Source organism: Nicotiana attenuata, unplaced genomic scaffold (genome assembly GCF_001879085.1).
Source record: "Nicotiana attenuata strain UT unplaced genomic scaffold, NIATTr2, whole genome shotgun sequence".
Taxonomy (NCBI): Eukaryota; Viridiplantae; Streptophyta; class Magnoliopsida; order Solanales; family Solanaceae; genus Nicotiana; species Nicotiana attenuata.
This window is the reverse complement of record NW_017674792.1, coordinates 51,255-62,615: the sequence shown is the minus strand read 5'-3', so window position 1 is coordinate 62,615 and position 11,361 is coordinate 51,255. Positions and strand designations below refer to the sequence as shown.

The following is an 11,361-nucleotide window of genomic DNA, read 5'->3' as shown; positions in this document are numbered from 1 at the left end:
TAAAAGTACTGTATTATGTTACCACATGTTCGTATATAAAGTGCTTATATTTCTCTGAAGGTGCTGTTTTCATAAAGTGCTATTTAAAAATTGACACATTGATTCACAGCATAGTCTTTAGCCTTATGAGTCGCTTGTTTATCTTTTTCTGTAAATGATAGCCGTACAAAAATAAAATCACAAGCGAACCAAAAAAGGAAAGTAACTCAAATTAGAAAAAGGAAAAATCACCAAAGTTGCAGTATAAAAGATGATAGAACAAATACAGGCTTTGGCTCTTTTCTTTCTTTGGTGGATAATCCTGTAAGTTGGTTATTGCCTTATTAGTATGGTTAGTAAATGGCGTAAGTGAAAGAAAAACAAAATTGCGTAACAGTGTTATATACTCGACAGTAAAAAATACATTTCTTTCAATGTTGATAACAATATTCTCATAGATGCACATGGAAGGGAGACAAACTATTTAATTTCAACTCTATATGTAGAAATTAAAATACAGCAGAAAAGCTACATTTTGTTCCACCGATAGATACGTGTAGAGCTAAAACCTAGGGTTGGGCCCTACCCCAAACAGCAAAGCAGGCACCAGCACCTAAAATCAAAATTATAAAAATTATTGGTACGTAATAAACAGAGGTGGAGCTAATTCTTTGGTTGTGTTGGGAAGGTTTATCATAATCTGAAGGAAGGTCAGGTAGTAATGGAGGTGAAGAAGGGACGTAATCTCCTCTGTATTTCATGACGGCGGTGGTGGTTGTGTTTCTATACTGCACATTATTAACGTGACTGGAATAATATTGTGTAGCAGCCATGTAATAGTGGTCAGGTTTTTGGTTGGCCTCCAAAATGCAGTCAACTGATTGTTGTACACCTATCTTCACATAGTCCACCACTGTAAATGGCTTTGTATACCATCCATTTATTCCAACGACTGTTAACTTGTGTTTTCCTATCCCAAAGACAAGAATTTTGCCCACTGCAGCATTTACTAGTCTCAGTAAATAAGTCTTCCCTGGCTCCACTTCAATGTTGAAAGTTTCTGTCCAACCCAAAAACACTAACAATATACTTGTACCTAGAATGATGGGAATTTCTGCATCAGGTTCTGGAAAAGGATAAGGAGTAGTGGTCGGGTTGGGATAGACAATAAGGGCACCATGTACAGTGGCGCTTTGCCATATGTCTTTTGCATGCCACCATAATCTACCATCCGCATCTGATGAAAATGTGATATTTCTTCTGATTGAAGTGCCGGGTTGAATTAACCATGTCAATTTTAATTTCCGGGTAAGATTTCAAGTGTCGGCCACCATATACCTGATGAATGTACAAAACAAAAATTAGTAGAGTAATAATATACACGTATCAGTAGAGAGGAGAAAAAAAGAAGTTCAATAGTAGTATTTATACCATGACATAGTGATATTGTCTTTGCCTTGGTCCTCGATATCGACTACAATAGTTTCTCCTGCGTGTGCGTATATTGTTGGCCCCGGAAATTCTTTATTGACCGTGAGAATGTTCTTGGACACGCAGAGCCTCTCAAACGGAGCTTCCTCAACCTGCCATGCATGCAACCTCCAGTGATTAGTACTCGGTTGGCAAATGGGCGGGTATTTGGGCGGGTCAAATGGGTTAGATCAATAAATAAGTCATTACCCAACCCAGCCCAAAGTGTACTTGGGCTAGACGGGTTGGTTCAAGATGGGCTAAACAATGGATTATAACCCAACCCGCACAACTTGACTCGTGTTTTAGAACCATGCTCATCTTGCATAAAGCTTTTTACCTTAAAATGTGTAAGTTGAAAAATATTTTACGGGTTGGGGGTAGGGGGTAGGGTATAGGGTAGGTGGGTGGTGCAGAAAAACAAAAAAACAGAAAATTGAAAATACAAAAAAAAGAAAGTAAAATTGGGGCAACTAAGTAAATTTCTAGATAAGTTGGATTGAGATCCCTTTGTTTTGGGTGAGTTTCATGGGTTGTATTTGGGCTGATTAATGGGTCAGAATGGGCTATAAAAAATAGGAATTTTTTCCTTCCTATACCATATATGAAAGTTTATTAACAAAAATGTGCATATTTTGTATGTTACCCGCCCAGTCCACATTTTACCTACAAAAATTGTACCATTCGAAAATCAGGCATTAATGGATCAGAATATTCCTTAAAAATGCGCTAAAATTAAGGAGAGATTCTTGGTGATAATTGATTCTACATTAAATTAAATCTTTAAAAAGGGAAAGGAGATTTCATATCTGCGTTTTTTTCTCCAGAAATACAATTCAAATTCTGAAAAAAAAAGGGAACGAACAGATATTCAACTACTAACAGCTACAAAACTACGAAAATATTCAACTACTAACAACTTCTAAGATTTGAATTCAAATTGTAGAATTCAAAATTTTCGAGTTTCAACAACTCAAAGTTGAAAAAATCTGTTCTTCGTTGTTGCTTCTATCAAATTGTCGATCAGATATATCTCTTCTTCATCTTTTCTTCTTTCAATCTAGAAATCAAAAAAAAAATATCAACATCGACAACAAATCATGTACAAAATCGCAATTATGCTACAATTTAATGGCAATTGGGATACCTATGGTAGATTTAGGGATTTTGAAGTGGATGTCATTGTGGTAGATGAGAATGCAAGCTACAGTACTCTGATCTCTACAATTGCAGAACAACTATCAATTGATACTGCTGAAAAAATTGTAGAAATCAAATACATCATGAAATCAAATAGTAGATTGTATATAATTTGTAGACAAATTGTAGTCAATTTGTAGATTGTAGATAATTTGTAGATATAATTGTAGATACGTTGTAGATAAATTGTAGATAAACTATTTTATGATTGTAAATATTTTTATTGCTGTTTGTTATGTAATTCTAGGTGAGGGCTTCAACAGATCAAATCCATACTGTGATAGATGGTATGAAGCGGTACATGAATCCTACATTATAACTACTATTAACTACAAAAACTCTACAATTATGTATAAAATCAGTTCTACAATTCAAACAAATTTACCTACAGTGAATGTACAAATTACCTACAGTTTAAGTACCTAATATAAGAATAACTACAATTTACCTACAGTTACAGGGCAAACAGGAAACACATCATCCACAATCATGTCTACATTATATCTACATTTTAGACTACAATTAATCTTGGAATGTTCTACATAAACTACAAACTAACTACAATTACACTACAAACAGTAAATCTAGGTGAGGGCTTCAACAGATCATATCCATTACACTAAATCTACAATTACACTACAATTACACTGCAATTACACTACAAATACACGAGAAACAGTAAATCCAGAAGAGGAAATTTTGTTTGGTACCCAAAAAAAAAACTACTAAAGTGTATTTGTTGTCATTGTTTTGCTAGTTCGTGGCGTATTAAAATGTTTGTTGCAACTTTTGATTTCGTATAGACTTTCAGAAAATCAGATCACATGCCACATTTGTTGCAGAGGAAATTGGCACGACATTCAAATATAATGAGATTTCGCTGGCTAATGCATCTCAAAGGACATCTTTCGTTCGTTGATTGATCTTGCAATCGTGGATGAAGAACAAGAAAGAATGTGGGGTATGGGTAAAAACGTGGGTGAGGGGGTGAGGGGTAAGGAGAGAGAAACGTGAGATATATGGATATCTTTAATTAAGGAGTAAAAACTGCCCATTAATTAGATATGGATACCTTTAATTAAGGAGTAAAAACAGCCCATTAATTAGACCCTTAATTAAGTATGGTATATGATTGGTAATTTGGTATACTAAGTGTAATTTACTCAAACCTTAAACATGTAGGGTAAAAATATTTCGTATGTGGTATAGGAATGTAAAAATTCCTAAAAAATAATAGGTTAACTTGGGCTTAGCCCAAATAGACCCATGAGCTAAAATGTTTGTACCTCAACTCATTAATTTCTGGGCGGTTGGGCGGATTGAATTGGTTTGGCCGCAAATTGCCACCCCTACTCCTAGCTACTTAACACACAGGTAACTAATTCTTGTAAGAAAATCAAGACAGTGAAGAGTTTAATTATACAATGAAATGATTTGAAAGCTGTGCAACTGAAGCAACAAAGCTGGCGAGAAACATGAACCAAATGTACTGTTTCCTAGTTACTATAGCTCCTGCAGCCATCATTTTAATTAATTATGCAGAGCGTCGGTTCGAGTGGCCGGTTTCTTGATTATGGCTGAGAAGGGGAGAAAACGGTGGATTTGAAAGTTTTCGTTAAAGAAAGCGGGTTGTTTTTGTGTAGTGCAGAATGAAGATATAAGGGACGTTTTGATGGAAATATATAGAAAGGAAATGGGGTGGGGTGGATATTATGGTGTTTATATAGGGGTTACTCCTCCTGTTCCAGTATATGTGAACTTATTTTTTTTTGTCCGTTCCAAAAAGAATGACCCCTTTTTAAATTTGGTAATAATTTAGCTCAAACTTAAAAGAAAAAAGAGTGAAATTTTCAATTTAGTAAATTTTTTACGTGGCACTAATGTGATACGCGCATATAAAACACCTAATCTCGTGAAGAAAATGTAAAGAAAATTATCCAGAATCCACGTAGTATTATATATAATAATAGATGAAAGGTCACATCAATAGAAACAAGATAACAAATAAAATATAGAGGGTGAATTTTGCCAGAAATGAACCCTCACTTTTTAGGGCCTAGTTGGCCTTGAAAAACTCATTAAAACAGAAAGTTCTTGGGCTTAAGATGAAAACACTTGTTTATGGTGATTAAATAATAAACATTACTGTTGGTTACAATTTTGTTAAGTTTCCCATAACAAATAATCCGAAATTCAGGATCTAGTTATCAAACTTTCTTTTATAAGACAGGAATGAGAGGACAAACTCTTTATAGATGTGAAAAATACTAAACAAAGATTCTGTTAAAGTAACATTATTGCTTAGTTACTCTATTTCTTATTTTGATATGTGAACATGATTGTGTGTTACGAATAGCTAGCTTTACATTAAAGTTGAGAGGGCAACTAATTGCATCCGTTACATTTATGCATAAATTTAACAGCGTCGCTAATTTAAGGTTAATGAACAGTTGATCTACTCTTTGAACCAACTACAAACCAACTTTGGAGCTCGAACAATATGAATTTACTGACAACGGGTATGATGGAATGGATGAGACGTCTCTACTTAACCAGAAGTCTTGATTTCACGTCTAAAGAATGAAGAAAGTCATAGTATGGAGCAATCCCCCTATGTCTAAATTAATCGGGACAGTGGGATTCCAGATTATACCGAATAAATATTAGAGGACAAACAAAGAAGAATATGAAAGTACAATAGATACAATAATGTTTTCCTTTTCATTTATCAATGTTTAATTACAAATATTATTATAAGTGAGGAACAATGCAATTACCAGCACCTCCAAATAAGAAATTATAATCCCAGTAGCCATCTAAGGCATTATTCCAGAAAAGGAATATAACTCAAATTAGAAAAAGAAAAAAAAATCACCAAAGAGGCAGTATAAAAGATGATGGAACAGATACCGGCTTAGGCTTTTTTCTTCTTTGGTGTATAATCCTGTAAGTTGGTTATTGCATTATTAGTATAGTTAGTAAATGGTGCAAGTGAAAGAAAACACAAAAATTGTAACAGTGTTATATTATCGACAGTAAACAATACATTTCTTTCAATGTTGATAACAATATTCTCATAGATGCACATGGATTCCATATTTCTATCTCATTTTTTTTTTCTATAAATTTAGAGACTTGACTTTATTTTTAAAATATCAAATTTTTCGAAATCTATCCCCTCTTCTATGCATTTTCCCCCAGAACAACATCAAGTATCAAGTGTGATCTGCTACATAATTTGAATTCGTTAAAGTTTTGTAATTTAAAGTGCCGCTATTATAAAATGTTCTATTTTGTTCCATTCTGCGAGGAATTAATTCATAACCTTAGACAACGACGAATGGATTAAAATTCTTAAGGACACATAGTAAATTTTGTGAGCTGGGAATTATTTAACGTTTCTGGTTGTCCTATTTTTCCAGTTCACTGCCATTACTGTTTTGTTAACATAGTATATTAACAACTCCTCCATAAGTAGGTATAATAAGAAGCAAGAATTTCTCCCTACGGATGATATTTGTGCTATCAGAATCACATTTATTTCCTTTTTTAACTTGAGTAGGGAAAATTAAATCAAAAGAGAAATAAATAATAAAATTAATTAGTATTTATTTTAGATATAAATTTTAACATAGTTTAATTACTGGCTTCTGATGGAATGGAGGTTTGAGAAGAGATGGAAACCCTAACTAACGAGGGAGAAGAGAGAAGAGAGAAGAGAAAAGGAGCATGAAGATGAATATAACAATAGTGAGAAATGAATGCTCTGCTTCCATTACTTGTAGAAGTTGTATATATACAAGGCTTTACTAACTCCTCTAACCACCTCACTAATCAATTACATGTATCATTAACTAACTAACTAATACACTAATCTGCTAACACATAAATAGACTAAACTACCCATGTATTCAAGTTACATCTTTTGTCTCAACACTCCCCCTCAAGTTAGGTGGTAGAAATACATCAAGTACACCTAGCTTGGACAGCAAATACTCGTGTTGCACTCGTGATAGACCTTTGGTTAGAATGTCTGCTAATTGCTCCTTTGTAGCTACATATTCTTTTTGTACCAGACCGTTCTATATCTTCTCCCTTATAATGTGAAAGTCTATTTCAATGTGTTCGTTCTGAAACACTAGGTTGGCAGCTATTTGAATTGTTGCTTTACTGTCAGTGTAGATGTTCACGGGGAGGCCAACTTCCAATGTCTTTGAACATACCAAGTATCACCTATTCAGCCACAGTTGATGCAATGCTTCTGTACTCAGATTCTGCAAAGCTCCTAGAAATGGTGCTTTATTTCTTTGACTTCCAGGATATCAGGGAATTACCATACTTGATGAAGAAGCATGTTACTGACTTCATAGTGATAGGGCAAGCTGCCCAGTCTGCATCACAATATGTAGTGATAGTGTTTCTTTGTTTACTAGACAACAGTATGCCTTGGCCTGGTTGGTTCTTCACATATCTAACCACCCTTTGAGCAGCTTCCAAATGTGATCTTAACTGGCTTAGTGTCTGAATACTATATGCTATGTCTGGCCTTGTGACAGTTAAGTAGAGTTGTTTCCCCAGTAATCTTTGATATTGGCTGATGTCTATTAACACTTCATCATCAGTTGCATTAGAGCTGCTAGTATGTTCATCATACTCCTTAGTAGTCAGTTTGATGTTGGCTTCAATAGGTGTTGCTGCAGGTTTTGCAGCTCCCAGTCCAAGCTCATAAATCAGCTCTAAAGTGTACTTCCTTTGGTGCATTAGAATGCCTCTTTGTGATCTGGCAAAGTCAATGCCAAGAAAGTATTTAAGATCTCCTAGATCTTTCATTTTGAATGACAGCTATAGCTTGGTCATCATCTCAGCTGTTAGTATCAGTTTAGGCCCATTGATTAGCATGTCATCAACATACACCAAGATGATTATGATGTGTTACCTTGACCCTTTAATGAACAGGGAGTGGTCATGTTGGCTTTGCATGAAGCCAAACCTCAGAAGTGCCTCAGACAGCTTAGCATTCCACTGTCTTGGTGCTTGTTTAAGCCCATACAGAAATTTCAAAAGTCTGCATGCTGGTCTTGTCTCCCCCTGAATCTGAAAGCCCTGTGGTAAGGTCATGTATATCTCATCATAGAGATCTCTTTGAAGAAAAGTATTGTACACATCCATTTAATGAATGTGCCAATGTTCAGAGGCAGCCACAGCTAGGATGGTTCTAATAGTAACCATCTTAACTACTGGACTAAATGTTTCTTGGTTCAATGCCCTCCTGTTGGCTGTACCTTTGGCCACCAGCCCGGCTTTGAACCTCTGCACCTCTTCTGTAGCTTTGTACTTCATCTTATATATCCCCTTACAACTACTAGGCACCATGCCTTCAGGTAGGGGTAGCAAATGGGCGGGTTGGGCTGAATTTGGGCGGGTCAAGATGGGTTAGGTCAATAAATGGGTCATTGCCCAACCCAGTCCAAAATGTACTTGGGCTAAGATTGGGGGGGGGGGGGGGGGAGGGTAGGGTGAAGGGTGGTGCAGAAAAACAAAAAAATAGAAAACTAAAAATAAAAAAAAAGTAAAAAAAAAATATTTGAGGGGGTTTGCAGGGGTGGGGGGTAGTGCAAAAAGCAAAAAAAAACAGAAAATTGAAAATACAAAAAAAAATAAAGTAAAATTTTTTTTGAGGAGATTTGCGGGGGGGGGGGGGGGTAGGGTTGTGCAAAAAATAAAAACCAAAAAATTGAGAATACAAAAAAAAATATAAAAAATTTTTTTAGAGGGGTTTGTGGGGGCTGGGGAGTAGGATAGGGGGTACGGTGGTGCAGAAAAATAAAAAAAATTAAAATTTAAAAATACAAAAAAAAAATAAAGAAGTAAAATTGGGGCAACTAAGTAAATTTCTAGATAAGTTGGGTTGAGATCCCTTTGTTTTGGGTGAGTTTCATGAGTTGTATTTTGGCTACTTAATAGGTCAGAATGAGCTATAAAAAATAATGGGTTAACTTTGGCTCAGCCCAAGTTGACCCATGAGCTAAAATGTTTGTAGCCCAACCCATTAATCTTTGGGCGGGTTGGGCGGATTGTATGGATTTGGGCTCAAATTGCCACCCCTACCTTCAGGTAAGGACATCACATCCCAGGTATGATTGTATTCTAGTGCAGCAATTTCAACTTGCATAGCTTCAACCCACCTAGGATCTTGAGCAGCTTGCTCAAAAGAAGTAGGCTCATGGATTGTAGAGAATGATGTCAAATAGGCCTGATATTTGGGACAAAGTCTATTATAGAATACATAGTTAGCAATTGAATAGGGAACATATTTGTGTCCAGGCTGTGACACAAACTCCTTCATCAATACGGGAGCCTGCCTTGTCCTCAAGGATCTCCTCAGACCAGTGGAGTGTTGAGTAGGAGGAGGAAGTATAGAAGGCATCACATCTGCTGCTGACTGGCGAAAAGGAGTAGACTCATGCCTAGCAGGAACAGAAGGAAGTGAAGGCTGCTCTTCACTAGAACTGGATAAGTCAGGAGGCAAGAAAATAGGAGATGATGTGGATGTGATGTCTTTGAAGGGAAATATATCTTCCCTGAAGGATGCATCCTTGTTGATTAAAAAAACAATGAGAAGAGAGATCCAGTAGAATGTAGGCCTTCTGAGTATCAGAGAATCCCATGAGAACAGCTGGCTTAGCACTGGGAAAAGTTAATCTGTTTCATGAACTTGCTTGGCATAGCACTAGCAACCAAGAATTCTTAAGTGACCCAGGTTAGGTGCCCTACCATACAACAGTTCAAAAGGGGAAAGACCATGAAGAATAAAGATGGTATCCTATTTATGAGATACACTGCTCCAAGCACACAATGCCCCCAATACTTGATAGGAATATTATCTTGAAACCTTAACGCTCGTATGACTTCTAGGATGTGCCTGTACTTTCTCTCAGCAACTCCATTTTGCTGAGGAGTATAAGCACAAGTTTTTTGATGAATGATACCATACTACTGAAACAATGTGGTACAGTTAGAGTTGACAAACTCAGAGCCATTGTCTGACCTGATTGCTTTCACAACTTTGTTAAACTGAGTTGAATGAAGACAATAAGCTGAGTAAGCACCACACATACATCAGATTTGAGCCTTAGTAGAAATAGCCTAGTCATCCTAGTAAAGTCATCAACAACTCTCAGAAAATACTTAGTGCCATCAAAGGTTGCACAGTTATATGGACCCCAAACATCAAGATGTATTAGATCAAATGCAGCAACAGTCTTAATACAACTAGAAGGGAATGACAGCCTGGTTTGCCTATCCCAAGGGCATACACTACATTTATTGATAGAGTCATTGATACTAGCTGTGAGCACGTGATTTTTGCCCTATATGGATTACTCCCAGAAATTCAAACAAAATGATTTCTTTCCTTATTTGCAATTTTGTGGATTTTTGTGACATTTTATGTTAATTGTTTGCATTTTGTTTGTGCATTTTAATTAATGAAAAATATAAAAATATACTTGACATTTGCATCTAGGGTTTAATTTCATATTTTAGGATTAATTAGTAATTATGTTACTTCAAAAACAAAGAAAATAACAAAAATGGTTCGTTTTGCATTTATACTTTAATTTGTCTTAGTTTGCTTTTAAATTAGGAATTAGTGTATTTGGAAATTAAGTAATATAATTTTAGAGTCAATTTGGGTCTTTATTTTTGATTTGGCATTTAATAAAAATCAGAAAAAATATAAATAATAATAAGAAGATAAAGAAAAGAAAAGGAAAAGGTTGTGTTTAAGTTGGTTTTGGGCCAGTTCCGAATTGAAATCCTAAGCCCAAAATTGATCCCTTCCCAAACCAGTGGTCCAGGCCCAAATACCCAATACCCGATCTACCCCTGTCATAATCGAAACGACGCGTTTCCCCGAGTGTTAATCACAGCCCTTGATTTTTGGATCCAACGGATGGGAACTGCCGAGGTTCCTGCTATATNGGCCAAAAATGGAGAAAGAAATGCAGCAGTTACAAGACCACCACTTCCATGACTCCCAGGTGCTAGAAGCCCGCAAGCAAATAAGTCGATTACTTCAGGAAAAGGGCAGGATCAGAGAAAGAATTAGAGCCATTGCGGAGTATATTGTCATGAAATGTAAAGCATGCGAGAACATGACTCGTACCACTTTCTTTGCTGCGGTGATGCTTTTTGTCCGCCAAATTATGAGCACCCACCGCCTTGGACTGCCGCCGGAAATCGCCTCACGGCGGCGGCCGGCCACCAAACGACCCCAAAAATACACCACTGCCTCCCCTCGTTCCCCTCTTTTCCAAATTCGCCGTTATTTTCTTTCGAATCGTCACCAGGCTTTTTGAATCTTGAATCAAAGTCTCGATACCAAAACCCTAAATCGTCAGATGGCACCCAGAGTCACACCAGGACTTCGTCTTCATCCCCCCATCGTCGAACCACCATTAATTCCTCTCAAAATCCACTGAAACGCCCCCAAATTCCCTAACCCTAGCGCCGCCCAATTTTTCCCCGATGGCGGCACCGCCTCCAAATCACCCCAAAATAATACCCCATGACCCCCAGGCCCCCTCCATGCCTAATATGGCAAACACACCCTTTGAATCCACTCAGACTTGCTCCAATATTAGATCCAAGGTCCAGTTTCAACAGTCCGAACTCAAGCTTCAATTGACGCTGCTCGTATACATATTAGAA

General features: G+C 36.7%; 1 protein-coding gene across 1 annotated transcript; it reads right to left on the bottom strand.

The window, feature by feature from the left end:
* Window positions 1-6,948: 6,948 nt before the first annotated feature.
* LOC109219284 (uncharacterized mitochondrial protein AtMg00810-like) lies at window positions 6,949-8,022 on the bottom strand. Its single transcript, XM_019383720.1, has 3 exons — window positions 7,876-8,022; window positions 7,586-7,752; window positions 6,949-7,429 (listed from the first exon to the last, which is right to left on the bottom strand). Exons 1-3 carry the CDS (start codon window positions 8,020-8,022, stop codon window positions 6,949-6,951), a joined length of 795 nt encoding a protein of 264 aa, XP_019239265.1.
* Between the last annotated feature and the right edge of the window lie 3,339 nt (window positions 8,023-11,361).

Excerpts from the sequence above, each read along its gene's own strand:
- LOC109219284 (XM_019383720.1), bottom strand. The coding sequence starts at position 8,022 with ATGGTGCCTAGTAGTTGTAAGGGGATATATAAGATGAAGTACAAAGCT. Across the intron at positions 7,753-7,875 it reads TTAGTCCAGTAGTTAAGATG|GGCTTTCAGATTCAGGGGGA; the intron begins GTTACTATTAGA and ends ACCTTACCACAG. Across the intron at positions 7,430-7,585 it reads CTGTTCATTAAAGGGTCAAG|ATCACAAAGAGGCATTCTAA; the intron begins GTAACACATCAT and ends TGACTTTGCCAG.